At 61.7% G+C, this 16,495-nt stretch overlaps 6 protein-coding genes across 6 annotated transcripts; 2 read left to right on the plus strand and 4 right to left on the minus strand.

The window, feature by feature from the left end:
- Nucleotides 1-381: 381 nt before the first annotated feature.
- Nucleotides 382-3,466, plus strand: RHTO_01929 (MFS nicotinic acid transporter; the record flags this gene model as incomplete). Its single annotated transcript, XM_016415608.1, has 18 exons — nucleotides 382-565; nucleotides 631-658; nucleotides 777-787; nucleotides 915-973; nucleotides 1,031-1,073; nucleotides 1,138-1,202; nucleotides 1,267-1,360; nucleotides 1,419-1,434; nucleotides 1,499-1,659; nucleotides 1,757-1,779; nucleotides 1,826-2,249; nucleotides 2,423-2,527; nucleotides 2,638-2,742; nucleotides 2,801-2,877; nucleotides 2,938-3,015; nucleotides 3,075-3,141; nucleotides 3,213-3,378; nucleotides 3,439-3,466. The coding sequence occupies 18 exons, from the start codon at nucleotides 382-384 to the stop codon at nucleotides 3,464-3,466; spliced, it is 1,734 nt and encodes a 577-aa protein (XP_016272582.1).
- A 502-nt stretch (nucleotides 3,467-3,968) lies between these two features.
- Nucleotides 3,969-5,788, minus strand: RHTO_01930 (alcohol dehydrogenase (NADP+); the record flags this gene model as incomplete). The annotated part of the gene is made up of 10 exons (XM_016415609.1): nucleotides 3,969-4,008; nucleotides 4,044-4,120; nucleotides 4,205-4,316; nucleotides 4,381-4,598; nucleotides 4,658-4,745; nucleotides 4,803-5,039; nucleotides 5,162-5,199; nucleotides 5,296-5,447; nucleotides 5,550-5,583; nucleotides 5,645-5,788. 10 exons carry the CDS (start codon nucleotides 5,786-5,788, stop codon nucleotides 3,969-3,971), a joined length of 1,140 nt encoding a protein of 379 aa, XP_016272583.1.
- A 1,048-nt stretch (nucleotides 5,789-6,836) lies between these two features.
- On the minus strand, nucleotides 6,837-10,196 carry RHTO_01931 (glycoside hydrolase family 61 protein; the record flags this gene model as incomplete). Its single annotated transcript, XM_016415610.1, has 9 exons — nucleotides 6,837-7,604; nucleotides 7,663-7,737; nucleotides 7,832-7,956; nucleotides 8,014-8,095; nucleotides 8,160-8,382; nucleotides 8,445-8,851; nucleotides 8,916-9,081; nucleotides 9,193-9,310; nucleotides 9,374-10,196. 9 exons carry the CDS (start codon nucleotides 10,194-10,196, stop codon nucleotides 6,837-6,839), a joined length of 2,787 nt encoding a protein of 928 aa, XP_016272584.1.
- Nucleotides 10,197-11,200: 1,004 nt separating this feature from the next.
- RHTO_01932 (DNA-directed RNA polymerase II subunit RPB9) lies at nucleotides 11,201-12,177 on the minus strand (the record flags this gene model as incomplete). Its single annotated transcript, XM_016415611.1, has 7 exons — nucleotides 11,201-11,270; nucleotides 11,334-11,402; nucleotides 11,569-11,597; nucleotides 11,700-11,745; nucleotides 11,819-11,925; nucleotides 12,016-12,037; nucleotides 12,149-12,177. 7 exons carry the CDS (start codon nucleotides 12,175-12,177, stop codon nucleotides 11,201-11,203), a joined length of 372 nt encoding a protein of 123 aa, XP_016272585.1.
- A 1,022-nt stretch (nucleotides 12,178-13,199) lies between these two features.
- On the plus strand, nucleotides 13,200-13,819 carry RHTO_01933 (60S ribosomal protein l39; the record flags this gene model as incomplete). Its single annotated transcript, XM_016415612.1, has 3 exons — nucleotides 13,200-13,261; nucleotides 13,330-13,382; nucleotides 13,506-13,819. The coding sequence occupies 3 exons, from the start codon at nucleotides 13,200-13,202 to the stop codon at nucleotides 13,817-13,819; spliced, it is 429 nt and encodes a 142-aa protein (XP_016272586.1).
- Nucleotides 13,820-14,287: 468 nt separating this feature from the next.
- On the minus strand, nucleotides 14,288-15,252 carry RHTO_01934 (uncharacterized protein; the record flags this gene model as incomplete). The annotated part of the gene is made up of 2 exons (XM_016415613.1): nucleotides 14,288-14,724; nucleotides 14,793-15,252. The coding sequence occupies 2 exons, from the start codon at nucleotides 15,250-15,252 to the stop codon at nucleotides 14,288-14,290; spliced, it is 897 nt and encodes a 298-aa protein (XP_016272587.1).
- Between the last annotated feature and the right edge of the window lie 1,243 nt (nucleotides 15,253-16,495).

The raw sequence follows: 16,495 nt of genomic DNA on the forward strand, positions 1-16,495 counted from the left end.
ACTTCTCAGCAGGTTCTGCGACGTGGGCGCCTTCCTCTGGCGAGCCTCGACCAGCGCGGTGTCGCTGCGCCCGCGCCAGCAGCTCTCAATTGACGCCCTTTCCTCCGCTCGACATCCGGCCGGCCCTTGAAGTCCCCACTTCGGGCTGTGATTGGCGCTAGCGTTACCGCGAGGGCTCGCAAAGCTGATCAACGCAACGAGCAGTGACGAAGCAGGCGGCCGGAGATTTTGTACGCTCTGCGGGTGCGGGTCGACCTGTTGCTCGGCGCGGGGGCGTTCGTATCCCCCGGGCGGGCGGGACCTCCACACAATCCGCTCTCCCTCTCTACCCTCACAGCTGCCTCGAGCGCTTTGCTATCGACGCTATCGACTAAGCCCACGATGAGCGACGTCGAGAAACACTTCCCGCAGGAGGAGAAGCTCGTGGCGGCCGAACACCTCGAACGCGTCTCGAGCGGCGGCGAGGGCGATGGCCACGTCAAGCTTCCGTCGCGTATGTTCACGCCGGCGGAGGAGAAGAAGCTCTACAGGAAGGTCGACCTGCGCATCATGCCCATTCTCTCGCGTACGCCGCCTCCCGCTGTCTCGCTCCGTCACACTTCCGCTCACGCCTCACCTTTCGCTGCGCAGTGCTCTACTTGCTCTCGTTCATGGACAGGTGTGTTGCTTCGACTTGGTCGTCCAGAGCGAGCGAAGGCGACGCGCTCGTCTCGACTTGGGCCTCCTCCGACTAGTCGGGAAAATTTGCTGACGGCTCTACTTCTCGCCGTGTGCAGGGGAAACATCGGTGAGTTCGACGCGACAGTAGCGGAAGGGCTACGACGGGCGCACAGCGAGAGCGTAGTCGGGATGGGCGGTTTGAGAAGGCCGCTGACATCGACTCGCCAACTTGCGCCTCCTCCGCCATTCTGCAGGAAACGCCCGCCTTGAGGGTCTCGAGAAGGACTTGAAGCTTACGAGTCAGCAGTACAACGTGAGCCGCAACCCGTCTTTGCCCCTCGACTTGTCGCTGATCCTCGCTCTTCCGCAGACCGCTCTCTCCTGCTTCTTCGTCACCTACTGCCTCTGCGAAGGTACGCAGTCCGTTAGGTTGTCTTGATCAGTGCGCACTGACCCTCCCGCTCTTCCCGTGCGCAGTTCCCGCCAACCTCATCATGAAGAAGTTCCGTCGCCCCTCTCGCTGGCTCGGCCTCTGCACAGTCGTCCGTCTCGCTTCTTCCACTCCAATTTCTCTCTTCTGTCATTGACCATCACGCTTCGCCCCAGTGCTGGTCGATTGTTATGACACTCATGGGCACGGTCAACTCCTTTGGCGGTCTCGTCGCGACCCGGTTGTTCCTCGGCATCACGGAGTGCGGTCGTGAGTCTCCCTCGTCTTCCTCCTCGCCTCCGAAGTTGCTTACGTGTCTCTTGCACAGTCTTCCCAGGCGTAATGTGAGTCTCCCTCCTCCTCCTCTTCCACCTCGCCTCCGATTTCGCTCAAATATCTCTTGCACAGCCTGTATATCTCGATTTGGTACCCACGGCACGTCAACAGCCTCCACGAGCTCAGCGGAGTTGAGCCCACGTCGCTGACTCGTCTCCTCACCTTCAGCCACCTCTCCCAGACTCGCGTCGCGCTCTTCTTCGGTGCGGCGACTCTCGCCGGAGCCTTTTCTGGTGCGTGAATGTTCTTTTGCGTCAGGCGAAGGAATGCGGAGACGGACGAAGCCGTGGGAGAGAACCTTCACTAACCTCGCTCCTTTCCCTCGCACAGGTCTGCTCGCCTACGGCATCTCCGTGCGTTCTCTTCCGCGATGCTTCACGAGCTCATGGCGCTGACCAGCGCCTCGGCTATCCCTCTGACGCTCCGCTTCCAGTTCATGGCGTGAGCTCACCCTTCCTTCTCTTCTTCTTTCTCCAGACGACGCAGACTGACCCGAACACCTACAGCGGTGTCGGTGGCTACAATGGATGGCGTTGGATTTTCATCCTCGAGGGACTCGCAACGTTCATCGTCGGCGTCTCCGCCTTCTTCCTCATCTCCGACTTCCCGGCAGACTGCAAGTGGCTCACGGACGAGGAACGCGAATGGCTCATCTACCGCAAGGCCACGGACTCTTCTTCGGTAGGCGAGGCCGAACATGTGGCAAAGAACCACGTTTGGCAGGCCCTCACGGACTGGCAAACTTACGTCGTGAGCTCCCCTTCCCTCCGTTCACCTTCTAGACGTCTTTGGCTGACTCTCCCTCCTTCTCCTAGGGCACGGCGTTCTATTGGGGGGTGGTTGTGCGAACGCTTTTTTTCCTCTTTCTCCCCAAGCCGGCCGCGTCCTGACTCCTCGTGCGAACTTGTCCTCCCTCGATCTTTTCCGTTTCCTTCCTCGTCCCTCGACCTTCTTCTACCTGCTTCCCTTCGATCTGGGACTGCTTCAACCTAACAGCTCTCTACGCCATCTCGCTCATCTCGCCGACGCTCATCAACTCCTTCGGAAAGTACACCCGCGCGGAATCTCAACTTATGACCCTCCCGGTGTATATTGCCGCATGTGCGTCCTAGTCTTCTTTCTCGCGGACATCCGAGACTCTTGATTTCAAGCGGAGGCGACGTTGTCGACGGCTCCGCTTGACGTCGACGCTGACAACGATGACCCCGCAGGCATCTTCGTCCTAGTCACGTCTCTGCTCGCCGACCGGCAGAAGAAGCGATTCGTCTACATGATGCTCGACTTGGTGTTGTGCGCGGTTGGATTGATCATCAACCGTGCGTCCAGACCTCTTCCAGCTCGCCCAACGCACGCTGACTTCTCCCTTGACCTCAGTGACGCCTGCCCCGACTGGAGTCAAGTACTTCGGGCTAATCCTAACGGCCTGTGGCGCATACGGTGGACTTCCCACGGTCCGTCCCCTCGTTCCCCTCGAAGTCGCCTGGACGCTGACCCTCTTCCTGCTTTCCCAGAGCGTCACCTGGCTTACGAACAACCTCTCTGGGCAAACCAAGCGCGCGACGGGCTCGGCTTTCCAGATCGGCATTGGTGTGCGTAGCGCCGCGAACCTCAAGCTTCTCGCGCTCGCCTGACAACTTTGCTCTCGCAGAATTTGGGCGCGCTCGCTTCGACCAACGCTTACCGCACGAAGGACAAGCCCCGCTACATCATGGGTCGTGCGTTACACGCTTCGCACCTACCCAGACTTGAAGCGCCCGGCTAACTCTCCTTCCTTCTCCTCCCACAGACAGTATCATGCTTGCCTTCACCGCCATTGGCCTCGTCGCCGCACCCCTCTACGCCTTCTTGCTCGAGCGCGAGAACAAGAAGAAGCTCGCTTACCAGGCGCTGCCGGACGGTCACCCCGACAAGAAGGTCTGGACGGCGGAGGAGATTCGGGAGGCTGGAGACAGGTTCGTGCGGTCCTCCTCTCTTGCGCTTGTTTACAGACTGACGTCGAGTTTTCGCTGCAGGGCGCCTGAGTTCATGTACACCATCTGAGCGGGTCTACAAGGAGCGAGGCGACTTCGTTGGCTCTGTTGCCCGCGCGAACGGGTCAGGCGACGAGGTCGCGCTCGTTGTGTCTCTACAAAGTGTTATTCAGTGCTTTTTGTTGCTCGAGCGAAGTTACGGATGTATCGGGACGGTACCGGCGAGGAGCGAGAGTAAGGAGCGAGAGCGTCTGCGAGGCGAGCAGGTTGGTCGGCGCTGTTAATTGCGCTGTGCTCCCAATCGACTCGTTCAACTTCGCGACGGGCGTTGTGAGCGAGAGTGAAGCAATCTGAGCGAGTGAGCGTCGCTCGAGCGACGACAAGCGTGATTTGCGAAGGTCAAGCGGCGCGTCGCGCAAAAGCGACTTGCTCTGCCACAGCTTCAAGCACGGCCTCACTGCCGCTCACAACACAGACGGTGTGGGAATAGACTTGAGTATTACATGGCCGTCTTTGAGATCGTGCCGCTTGCAGAGAGCGACTTCTGAGGACAGAGGGATCGGAGGCATCGCTCAAAGTTTGCCGCCGTTCTTGGTGTTGACGAGGACGTAGCTGCGACAGCAAGGAGCCCAGTCAGGGTACAGTACACGACGAAAACGGGGAAGCGAGCGCGCCGGTAGCGAGCCTTCGAGGCGTTCATATCCGGAATGACCCTGTTGACATCCTGTTCGAGCGTGGACCGTGCGTCAGCGACTGCCAGCGTGAGAACGTCGCGTAAGGCGCGAAAGAGGCGAAGAAGATCGCTCACCTCCATGGGACGCCTCTCGATCCACGACTTGATGTTCTGCTTTGCCGCAAGCTCGAGCATCTCCTTGATAGTCGACGGGGATCCAATCGCCGAGCCTCCCAGGCTCACGTTACTGCAACGCGAGTGAACGTTAGCACACCAGTACCAGGAAACAACGAGAGAGAGAGCGAACTCACCCGAATAGGAACGGGAAAGCCGGGAGTTCACGAGCGACGGGTCCCTCTGGGGCTCCGACGAGGATCAAGTGTCCACCAGGACGGAGGAGTGAAAGGTAGCCGATGAGCGGCATTGAGGCGTCGTTGGTCGTGCAGATGATGAGGTCGAGCGAGCGCTTGTACGGCGCAAAGTCGTCGTCGCTGCCCGAGTGGGTCGCGATGAAGCGGGTCGCGCCCATCTGTACACGGGAAAGTCAGCAGCCGTCGTTGAAAGCACAAGAAACGAGGCGGGACGCACCTTCTCAGCGTCGGCCTTCTTGCTCTCGCTGTGCGAGATGGCGGTAACGTTCGCGCCGAGCGCCTTGGCGAAGAGGAGACCGAAGTGGCTGTGGTGCATGCGGTCAGTCGAGCACCCAGAGCATCGAAGCGCAAGCTGGACGCACCCAAGTCCGCCGATTCCAACAATTCCAACATCCTTCGCCGTCTTTCCCGCTCCGTACTGCACAAGCGGCGAGTGCACAGTCACGCCGCCGCAAAGCATCGGTGCAGCGATAGCGTGGTCGAGGCCGTCAGGGATCTTGACGACGAAGTGGCCGGGGGCGCGGTGGTAGTCGGCGTAACCGCCGTACGACTTGGCGCCCTTGCCGGGACCTTCCCTCGAGTAGCGGCCGTTGTAGGTCCTGCATGAAGCGAAGAGACGGAAGTGAAGAGAGAAGGAGGTGGAGGAGGCGGAGGTCAGCCTTCGAGAATTCGAGCGCCGACATCCTGCTCCTACTGAGCGTGTGCGAAAACGGGAGCGCACCCGACGGGATTGTTGTCACAGTACTGCGGGCGGCTGGCCTATCGGAGCTCGACACCGTCAGTCGCTCGTCTTGTTTCCAGCCTGTTCGAAGCGCTTGTCCTCCCACAACGCTTCAGCGACCCCAAGCTACGCACCTTGCACTGCACGCACTCGAGGCACGAGTCGTTCTGCGCTCCGACGCCGACAATGTCGCCGACCTTGACGTGCTTGACTTGCGAGCCGACTCGGACAACCTCGCCAACAATCTCGTGACCGACGACTTGCGGGTAATCGACTTCGCCCCAGCCTGTCGCGTGGCGCACGAGGGAAGAGTGAGCTCGGGTGCGCGGCACAGCAGACTTGAAGGTAAGAGAGAGGAAAAGGGACTGCGGAAGACGAAAGAACGTACCGCCCGAAGCAGTGTGCAAGTCCGAAGCGCAGATCTGCATCCACCGAACCCTCCATCAGTCCTCGATGCTCAGCGAACGGATCTCGCGAACGTACACCACAGTACATGATCTTGATATCGACGTCGTCGTCGGCGAAAGCCTTTGGCTCGTACTCCTGCCAGACGAATTTGCCTTCGATCGAGTCCTTGGAAACGGCGCACCAGCCGTGGAACTTGGAGGGGACTTCGGCGGAGGACATGGTTTTTCCGGAGGGTTTGCAGAGGTGTTCAGGTGTGTTGGGCGTGACTGGGCAGGTTAGCAGATGAAGGAGAAGAGGGAGAGCGAAGTGATGGGAGGCGCCTTTGTCCAGACGGTGGAGCAAGGTGGAGGGAAGCGAGGAGAGGGAGGAGGCGGAGGCGAGGAGGAGGCTGATCAAGACCCGTCGCCTTGGCGCCGAAGCTGAACGCAGACAGTTGACGCCGCACTTCCGCCCATGAGCGTGCTTCGTAGCGCCGGAATAAACGTCGTCGCCGCCCGTTCCGAGCTGAGCAAGCGAGGGGAATCGTCTTCGAACGCAGCAGTCGAAGTCGCCTCGGTCCGCCTCGTCCTCGCTCCTCGTCCCGACGCTGTGTCGAGCATGCAGCGTTCGTTGCTGCTGACTGGCGAGTGGAGGAGACAGCGCGAGTGGAGGTTTCTGGCTTGATCGAGAGGTGCGAGCTGGCGAGGAGGAGGAGGTCGAGCAGAGCTCGAGCAGCACCTTCGATGGCGTCTCCGTAGACGCAGCCGAAGAGCCACATAGCAGCAAGCGTTCACCGTTGTCGCACAACACCCCTGGGCGACCTTCTCCTCGTCCCCTCCATCACACACGACGGAACTCACCAAGTGGAGGCAAAGGGACGCGCGCGCTGAGGTGAGCCAGCCCTCGCGAGTGGAGTACAGTGCGCCGGTGACCAAGCGAGCGGCAAGGCCTTCAGAGTCAGCGAGTGGAGAGCAGGAGGACGAGGAGAAGGAGGAGGAGGAGGCGAGCGAGGAGGAGGCGAGGAGGAGGAAGTGCAACTAGATTTCGACAAACGTAAAGCGCAAGGATGAGGAACGGAAGGCAGTGTCTGTTGCAAGAAGATCCGAGACGAAGAACGAGGCAAACGAGTGTGGGTGGAACCGACGAGAGCGTGAAGGGGAGGGGTGGCATGCTGAAAGAAGGAAGAAGGGCGTCGATACAACCCGGCTGAGAGAGGAAATGCAAGGTGATATGGACGGGTACAGAGGGGGACGAGATCTACAGGTGAACGAGTGTGAGAGCGCGACACTCAGTGACGGCCGAAAGTCGTGGCGGGCTGTGGAGGGGGAGTCGGTTGGAAAGCGATCGTCGGCGAAGGTGTCGGCTTGAGGCGACGCTTCATGCGCGCTGACGGGTCCAGAGCGCCGAGCGATGCGGCGGCCGCGTCCGAAGATGCGGAGGAAGCGGCAGCTGCGGCGGTGTTGGCCGACGACGCAGACGACGCCGTCGCAGCCGGCTGAGCGGGGCTCTGGCAGAAGGGCGTCGAAGGCGCGGCGACGGCAGCGCCGGACCACGGGTTCGGGTAACTGCAGCCCGAGACGGCGGTGTAGAAGCTGGCCTGGTCCGAGGCCTGCGCCCAACCGTTGCCGACGTTGACGCTGCTGGAGTAGCCGGCGGGCCAAGACGTGGGCTGAGGAGGAGCCGAGAGCGTGACGATGCTGGCCGTCTGAGTGTAGGTCGGGAGGTTCGAGACGGGCGTGATGTACGGGCCAGTCGAAGCAGCCGCGCCGATCGACGAGGGCGGCCAAACCGAGTACGACGTGAGCATCGCCTGGTCCGAGATCTTGCCGGCGCCGGAGCCGCCGGTCATCCAGGGCGCGAGGGTCGGGGCGGGCGCAGTCGTGTACGGCATGGTGAAGCCGTTCGACGAGACGAGCGACGGGCAGGCGCCGATCGCGGTGCGCGGGTTCGTCGGGACCCAGCCCTGCTCAAGTCCGAGCTGGTAGTTCCACATCGGGTTGGCGATCATGCCGAGGTCCTTCGAGACGCCCGTCTTCCAGGTCCAGAAGAACCAGTGCTGCGAGCGGGAGAAGGTTAGCCGTGTCCTCGTCGTAAAGGCAAAAGCCGCAACGCACCCTGAGAGCGTCCATGTGCGCCTCGGCGACAAGGCGGAGACCGTTCTTGGTGTCGGCCGACCAAGTCGTCCAGTCCTGCGAAAGATGACGAGTCAGTCAAGCGCTTGCAACATAGAGCCCCCACGCGAGCCAAAGTGGCGCAGAAGCACAGCGCGCAAGCTCGACTCACGTTCCAAGGGTCGCAGCTCCCGACGCTCTTGAACGCCGGCGCAGTCGTGTTACCAGGAACGTAGTACGTCCCGTCGTAACGGTACCCGTTTCCGACGTTGTTGATCCACTTGCCGCAGTCGTTGACTGCGCGAGCGAGCGGGGTTAGCGGTTGAAGGAGGGAGGGGGGAGAGCAAGACGTACTGGCGAGAGACCACTCGCCGCCCATCGTGACGCCGAACGTGTTGGTCGAGATGTTCATGTTCTCCGCCCAGTAATTGCAGGGCTGCGGCGCGGGCAAAGTCAGCCTCCGCCTCGACCGAAAAAGAAGCGTGACGAGGACGACTCACCAGCGACGCCTGGTAGCTCAATCCCCAGTTGTTCGGCTCCGAGAAGCACAAGTACCGGTGCGAGTCGAGCGCGACGCGATCCCAGCCGTTGAGGAAGCCGTTCCATCCGCCCGCCGAGACGTTGGTCGACATCGTGACGAAACCGTCGTGGAAGGTGATGAAGGGGCCGTTGCCGGCGCCGGTACCGCCGATCGAGCGCATCTGGTTGTACGTCTCGATGTAGCTGCGCGAGGCGAGCAGTCAGCGGGACGAGGTTGACTGGGAGGGAAGAGCGCGCGAACGCACAATGAGCGAAGGTTGTCGACGCCGATCGTCGTCGCGTACGGCTCGTTGAGTACCGAGAACATAGTCACGACGTTCTTGTACTCGGGCTGGCTGATGAACTCGGTCAAAGTGCGGATATAGTCGAGCGTGCGCTGGGCGTTGGCGATTCCCATCACGCCATTGAGGAAATTGATGCTGCCCTGTCGGCCGGAATGGTTGTACCCGTTCTGCGAGCCGGGAACGGCGTGCAAGTCGAGATTGATGCGGAGACCGTACTTGCGCGCCCAGCCGATCGCTTTGAGGAAGTAGGTCCACGCGACGCCTTGGAGGAATGGCTCGCCGGCCCACGTCTCGATCGCCCACCAGCCGATCGGGATGCGCACCCAGTTGAGCCCAGCGCCGGCGATCTGAGCAAAGTCCTTCTCGGTCTGCACAACGGTCACTCCGTCCAGTCAGCCGCGTCCAACTGACAGAGACCATCGCCGAACGCACGATGAAAGTCTCGTAATGCTCCGTCAAGGCAGCAGTCAAGTTCGACCCGAGGGCGACCGAAAGCGTCCACTCGTCGATGGCGTTGTTGGTCGCGTTCGGAGAGTTGTTGTCGGCGTTGAAAGGCTCAAACATGCCGGGGACGATGAAGGGTTCGAGGACGAGCCATCTGTGTGCGAGCGGGGAGAGCGAGAGTCAGGGCACTGCGTTCACTCGGAAGCGCTTCCTCGACCATCGAGTCGAGTCGAGCGGCGAGCGCAGGGAGAGGCACCGCACTCACCCTCCGATGTTGACGCCCATGATCAAGTTCTTCTCGTAGTCCCACTCTTCGTCGAGCGGGGGAACGTCGCGCTGCGCCCTGGCCGTGTCGTTGAACGGGATCGAGACCCACCATCCTCCTGCGCGCGCCGTCAGCCGTTAGCACGACGTACTCTTCCGGAAAGGAAGGGCGGGGAGCGCACCGAACGAGTTGTTGTACATGAAGCTCGACCCATCGTCGAGGTAAACCATGCTCCCGTTCCCTCCATACGCCGCCGTCTTCCAGTCGACCGGATGCGACCCAGTCGGGATCTTGGGGTTGGTGTTGTCGTTGGCCTTTGTCTCGGCCGCAAGTTTGTTCTCGCGGCCTTTGATGACGCCGAGAGGGACGGCGACTGCGGCGCAGATGAGGATGACGAGTGTGACGAGTGCGCAGATGAACCAGCGCTTTGAGGAGGTCGACTTGCGACTCCACCAGCCTTTTCCTGCGCCTGCCCCGGCAGCGCCGTAGCGCTTCTTCAACATCCCCGACCCGCCGCCGGCAGCACCGTCGTAGCTCCCCTCCCCGCCATACTCCTTCATGTAACTCTCGCTCCGACTCGTCATCCCCGTCCCGCCACCCGCATTCCGGTACGCCATCTGGTTCAAGTTGGCCGAGGAGTCGTAGACTCCCGCCGTCTCGACCGAAGGCGAGTAGCGTCCTCCGTCATCGTACGTCCCTCCTCCTCCTCCTCCTCTGAGTCGCTCCGCCCCTGCACCAGCACCAGAGACGGAATACCTCGACGTCGGATCAGGCGTCGAGTAAGCGCTCGAGTAAGTCTGCATCGACTCGCTCCGCTCGTGGTATTCCGGGCGGTGGGGGACAGAAGGGGGCAAGGCGGCGTAAGCTGAGGAAGAGGGGTTGACGAACTCGGGTGAGCGCGGGGTGATGGTGCGGATGGGAGGGTACGAGGCGTCGGATGTGGGGATGGAGGAGTACAGGTCGGCGGAGGAACGGTGGCGGTCTGCGCGGGAGGCGGTAGACATGTTCGCCGTGTGAGAGCGCGGGAGGGGGGCGGACGCGGCCGACGAGGGAAAGAGAGTCGGACGCCGAGCGACGGAGAGCTGGTTCCGTTCGAGGAGGTGAGGTCGTCGCAAAGTCGTGAACCAGGCGCTGCTTCGTGAATCTCTGCGTGGCGCGAGTAACGAACGAGTGTCAGTCCACGCCGTCCAATCCAGCGCGCACTCCCGCCGTCGGACGACTTCGTGGGCCGCTCGAGAGCCTCCACAGACCCAAGGCCTCGCTCCCGAGACACCTCGCCCATTCCTCCAGCGAGCGCGTCCTGGCGTCCCTCGAGCATGTGCCAAGCCCATTCCGCGCATTCATCGCACCGCGAGAAGCCCTGCAAAGCGACCGAGAGAAGCGACGTCGAGCCCGCACCCCCCTGCATGCGAGAGTCGCGTCCGTTCCCGTCTCCACTCCGTCCCATGCAGCGAGAGTCCATGTGATCCCGAGTCCAACGAGGCGGGTGTATCACACCGAGCACCGCGCGTGACTGCTGAGGGTTGTGCTCGACGAGACGAGAGAGGGCTGTTGCTTGACCCGCTCCGCCACGCTGGGTCGCTCGATGCGCTGCTTGGGAGTGGGATGAAGACTCACACGGACTGCTGGGTGTGCTGCTCGAGCGGGCGAGTCGACTGGCGAGAGCGAGGGCGGAGGGAGCGGAAACACCGAGAGCGCGTGCGTGAAGGGGCCAAGAGGCGAAAGTGGGTCGACTCGCTCGTGTGTGTGCTCGCTGGCTGTAGCCTGTCAAGTCACTCTGTAGCGAACAGCAAAGGAACGAACTCGCTGCAAGCGACTCGAGAAAAACGGGGACCTCTCTTTCTCTCTCGCTGCGAACCCCCTTGCGCTAAGTCGGACAACCCCGCAAGCCTCTGATTAGCAACGAACGAGCACCCTCTCCGTCCGCCAGAGTAACGTCATCGCAAGGATTACCAGGTTACAACAAGAATCCCAATCTCGAGAAAGACAGAGAGCGAACGGCAGCCGTTCAAGCCTGCTGAGCAGCCTGCTCCTTCCGCCTCTTCAACAACGCCGGATCCTGGAACGTCCTATGACAGCTGTTCCCGCGTCCTCTCAGCATCAGCACGAGTGAGGCGGGAGGGGAGGGGGGAGGGGCGCACTTGGTACAGTTGTAGAAGAGGGTCATGGACGTTTGTGCGCGCCGGCCTTGGTCGCCGAAGAAGACGCTCCTGGGCGCGCAAGCGGGAGTGTGAGCGTGCGTGTGTGGAGGGTAGGAGAGAGAGGAGAGGGGGACGTACTCGTGATGACCGCTGTGCACCACAACATGACGTTCGAGCGAGTCAGCGCATCCGCTCAGAGCGAAAGTCTCCGCTGGCAAGGAAACGCTTCACGCACCACCTCGGACACTCGATATTGCTTCGTGGCTGCGCACACCAAACACGCATCGAGAATCAGTTCCGGCGCAACTCGACTCGCAGGTCCCCTCAGACGGGTTTCAGGACGGGAGAGCGCGGCGCGCAACGCACCAACGTCGGATCCGTATCCAAATCCTGCGTAACACCCGCCGTCTCCCTATTCCCCCACCCCACCAATCACCCACCGTCAGCCTCTTCTCGCATGTTGGGAGGGGAGGATGGAAACGCACTTGGCGATGACGATCAAGTCGTGTTTGTAGACGCAAGGGTTGTGAGTCTCTTCTTGGTAGGGACAGTTGCGGCAGGAGTAGAGGAGGACGTGGTGGATCTTGTCTTCCTGCGAGGTCACGAACGCAGTGAGTGATCGCGGAGGGGCGAGTCGGTGTGCGGGGTGGCTGTTAGCGGTGAGGGATAGGGAGGAGCCTACTTTAGGGTAGAGGAGGTTTGAGCTGTAACAACGCGTAAGAGATTCCAGCGAAGGGGTGTGCGGATCAGGAGAGACGAGCGAAGTCAGCAACTCCCCTCCCGACAGCAAGAACCCTCGTCCAGCTCATACGCACCACTCCTTGCAGAACTGAATGTCGGCCATTCTCACGCTACTTCAGCGGGACAGGTGAGGGAGGATGTGGGAGGCGTGGAAGGGAGGGAGGCGGCGAGAGGGAGGCGAGGGGGAGCGGGTGGCAAGGCTAGGGCGAGGCTGCGGGACGAGCGGACGGGTCAGTTGATTGCTCCGACGTCTTCAAGTGCTCCAGCCGGGCTTCTCCGTTGAACAGCGCGCCCTACCCGGCTGAAGAAGCGGGGAGAGCGAGCGAGTCGAGCGGGGCGTGAGAAGAGGACGTACGGTCACGGCGCGAGGTGGAGAGGCTTCTAGTGAGTCTGCGGAGCGGGTGATCGGCCTTTGAGCGTCCCAGAGCGGAGTGAGCGCGAGTTGCGTGAGCGAGAGATGGACGAGGAGGACCAGGTAGAGGACGGTCGCTCAACTCTCGCTCGTTTGACAGGTCGGTAGGAGATAATGCTGTGATACAGTGTACTAGATTTACTAGCAGTCCATCCGAGGCATTCGGAGCGAGCTGACCCCTGCCCTCCTCGTCGCTCAGCGCCGCCAACTTCGCCTGGCTCTCTTCGTACTCTCGCACCCGCACAACCCAGAGTGTGAGGCTCGCTTCCTTCTCCACCCAGACTCTGCTCTCCACTGCGCCCATTCCCGTCCACCTCCGACGCCCAGACGACCCGTTCCGACTCCGCCAGCAAGCCGAAAACTTGGGGGCTCAGCGAGGGCGCGCGGCGGGCTCGCACAGCGGGGAACGGACGAGCACGTTGGGAGGGTCAGGGACGTCGAAAGTGCGGGATTGGGCGGTCAGGGAAATTTCTGGGGACGTGAGGGAGCTGGGACGCCTTGGGAGGGGGAGGTGCTGCTCGTGCTCGCTGGGGGACAAATCGACCTCGCGTCGCCTCTGCGCTCGCTAGGCGTCTCTCCCGAGTACGGGAACAGATTGAGAGGCACCATCGCTATCGGAGCAAACTCGAGCGAGGCGAATTGGGCGGCGCGCTGACCCACCTTCGCACCCTTCCTCTCTCGACCCCCTCGACTTCCTCGGTCTCGACAGCGAGATGCCTTCGAACAAGTCGTTCCGCACCAAGGTCCACCTGGCCAAGGCTGCCAAGCAGAACCGGTGCGTCCCGCTCGCTGCTCACCTTTCGAGTCTTCACGCGGCTGACGCCGCTTTGTGCTTGCGTACAGCCCGATTCCCCAGTGGTTCCGCCTCAAGGCCGACTCGAAGATCCAGTACAACGGTGCGTAGTAGCTCAGACACCGTTAAGCGGGCGCGGGGGAGCCGGGGGACCTTGGCTCCGCTCCCCTCGCCTGCTACTCCTCTTCCTCGCTCCGCTGACCTCCCAACCGCTCTTCTATCGCAGCCAAGCGACGCAACTGGCGTCGTACGAAGCTTAACCGTTCCGTTCTGTCGAATTTGGCCCTCCGCGAGTGTCTGGCTGACCTTACGACGTTCCGCAGTCTAATCGGGTTTCGAGCGGCCTCTTCCGACACTCCCTGCGCCTTTCCCGCCTTCCTTTCGCCTCTTTACACTCCTCAGCGATCTTTTCTACCCTCTACCACTTCCCCGTACCCGCCAACATCGTTCATTCGACTCGGCGGCTTCGGAAAGGTCTGGAGGGAGACGGGCGTTCGTTCGGAGGTGGACGATGTGAGGGTTGGGTTAGGAGGGTTGTAGAGAGCTGAGGAGGGGAATTGATTTGTACGGGGAACGACTTGGGATGACGGAGACGCTGCGAGAGTCGAGGCGGAGCATGTCGAGAGGGCGCGGTGTGGCGCGGCGTTTCGTTCGCTGTGGCGCGGGACGCTTTCACTTGGTGGAGGTGCTGAGATCATGGCGAGCTATGGATCAGCCTCGGCGGTCCGATTGTGCGCGAGGTGAGCCCTAGACCAGGTCGACTGCCGCTCGCTTTCCTCCCTCCCCTGCATTCTGTCCGCTCGCTATCTATGCCTTCGCTCTCTCAGTCTCGCTTTGCAGAGTGGTGTCGGACGTTTTCGTACGACTTGCGAGGCTGTGGCTGCTGGACGGCTCTCGTCGACTCTTCCATCAACGCGCCAGACGAACTGAGCAGAGGAACAGGCCCAAGCCTCGCTCGTTGCATCCCTGAAGTGTCTGTCAAGCATCCTCACGTATGCTACACTCCTCCTATCGCCCATCCGCTCGCCCCCCAATCCTCCAAGGCGCATCCCCCTCCCCCTCCTCCTCCTCTTCGTCACTCCCCAAATCCACATGAACCTCATCGTCTCCCAACCTTACCCTCCCAGCCCCCTCCGCACCCTCCCGCGCTGCCTTCCAAGTCTGATAGCGCGCCCAGAGTCGTTTACCGAGTACGAACAGCGCGATGAGGAGGAGTGCTTTGAGTGCGAGGGAGAAGAGCGACGCGAGGAGGCGGTGGATCAGTCCGTGGGTGTGTTCAGGTCGCGAGGGGATTGTGGGAGGGTTGGAGGGAGAGGGAGAGGAAGGAGGGGGTGAGGCGAGGTCGAAGAGGGAGAGGAGGGTGGAGGGCGAGAGAGAGGTGAGCAGGGTGACGGAGTTGTGCGGTGCTGCGGGGAGGGAGGTGAGGTAAGGGAGTAGGTGGGCGTCTGCGAGAGGTGGAGGTGTCAGCTTCTCCGACTCTTGGGCGGAGAGAGAAAAGGATGAGAGAGCGCACCCAGCGCCTTGGCCCACTCGCTCCGCTCTGCACCGTCGTCAACTCCATCCACAAGCACCTTTGCGACCCTGACCTCCTTATTCGCCTCGCCCTTCCCACACGTCTGCCTCCACCCTCTCGCCCAAGCCGCCACCGTCCCCTCCACCGCGTCCTCCTCCCTCACACTCGTCTTGCCCTCCTCAAACCGCTCCATCACACTCCCATTCCCTCTCGGCATCAACTCGAAATCGCTAAACTCCAGTCCTTCGACACTGATGATCTGCAGAGTCCCGCAAGCGTGAAATCCAGGGAGGAAGGCGATCGTGCCGATGGGTTTGGAGAAGCCGTCGTCGAGTCCGAGGAACGGGGAGGGGGAGGACCAGCCGAGGAGGGGGACGAGGGCGGAGGGGAAGGGGGCTGCGAGGGCGACGAGCGGGAGGAGGAGGAGGGCGAGCGTCGGGGAGGGGCGGGAGAGGCGCATCGTGTCGATTTAGGGGCGTTGTGCGTGAGCTAGAAGCTATAGCGCCGCGCAACAGTGGTCCGGATCAAGGACTTGGTCACCGATGAGAGAGGGGAGCGAGCGGGAGATGCCGCAGGTCGTAGGGCGTGCGGACAGCCCTAGGTACTGCAGAAGACTGTAACAGCAATCGAGAGCCTGCTGGCAAGGCTTCCGCGGATGTGTGAGGATAGATAGCCGTGCGAGATGTTCTGATCAAAGAGGCGAAGTCGGCGGTTTGCTCTTCACCACTCCTCGCTGACCGGATGAAGGGCTTGACACCGGGTTAGAGGTCGACACAAGCTGTTGCTACCTGCCTCAGCCACTCCTGCGCATCCCGCTGGCCTTCAGCCATCACTCTGAACATCATCAGTTTTGCGGGCTTGTTCGTCGCTAGCGTTTCGAAGGGCGTCAATGGACGCTGCGATGGAAGCTTACATGCGTCGGAACCGGTGCGCCGTCGATGCGGACGCGGGCCATTCGGAGCTTGCGCTCCCTCGGCGAGTTCGCCTCTGCTCGACCGTTTCTCTCCGTGCTGGGCTCGAACAGCGACGCTCCCCTTGCTAGAATACTAGCTGCTCACGGTTAAACTGCTCGTGCACGTCTGCTCGACATGCAAGAGTGCGAGGTGCCGGACAGCCCGATTCCCAGTGGTTCCGCCTCAAGGCCGACTCGAAGATCCAGTACAACGGTGCGTAGCACGTCTGGCACCGCTGGGCGAGCCGGGGAGTCGCGCGACCTTCGCTCCGCTCCCCTGGCCCTCTACTCCTCTTTCTCGCTCCGCTGACCTCGCAAACGCTCTTCTATCGCAGCCAAGCGACGCAGCTGGCGCCTACGAAGCTTAACCGTTCCGTTCTGTCGATTTGGCCCTCTGCGAGTGTCTGGCTGACCTTATGACGTCCCGCAGTCTAATCGGGTTTCGAGCGGCCTCTTCCGACACTCTTTGCGCCCTACCGCCTATCTCTCGCCTCTCTGCACCTTACCGCGGACTCTTCCCGCCATCAACGAGATTTCCGTTGCCTTTGCACTGAATGTTTCGGCGTGCAGCAGCCAAAGTGGTCCTCCGAGCGCTTAAAAAGCGTTGGCTTTCGAGGCAACAGCCAAGAAGGGCATCCGCAACTGTCAGGAATGCATACAGAGGACCAGAAGACGCCGCAAACGTCTGGCGGAGAGTCTGCGGACCAGGCGGAGCGGACAGCTGGAAACGAGGGCGGGAGGAGGAAGGCAG

This window comes from Rhodotorula toruloides (genome assembly GCF_000320785.1).
Source record: "Rhodotorula toruloides NP11 unplaced genomic scaffold Scaffold15, whole genome shotgun sequence".
Classification (NCBI taxonomy): domain Eukaryota; kingdom Fungi; phylum Basidiomycota; class Microbotryomycetes; order Sporidiobolales; family Sporidiobolaceae; genus Rhodotorula; species Rhodotorula toruloides.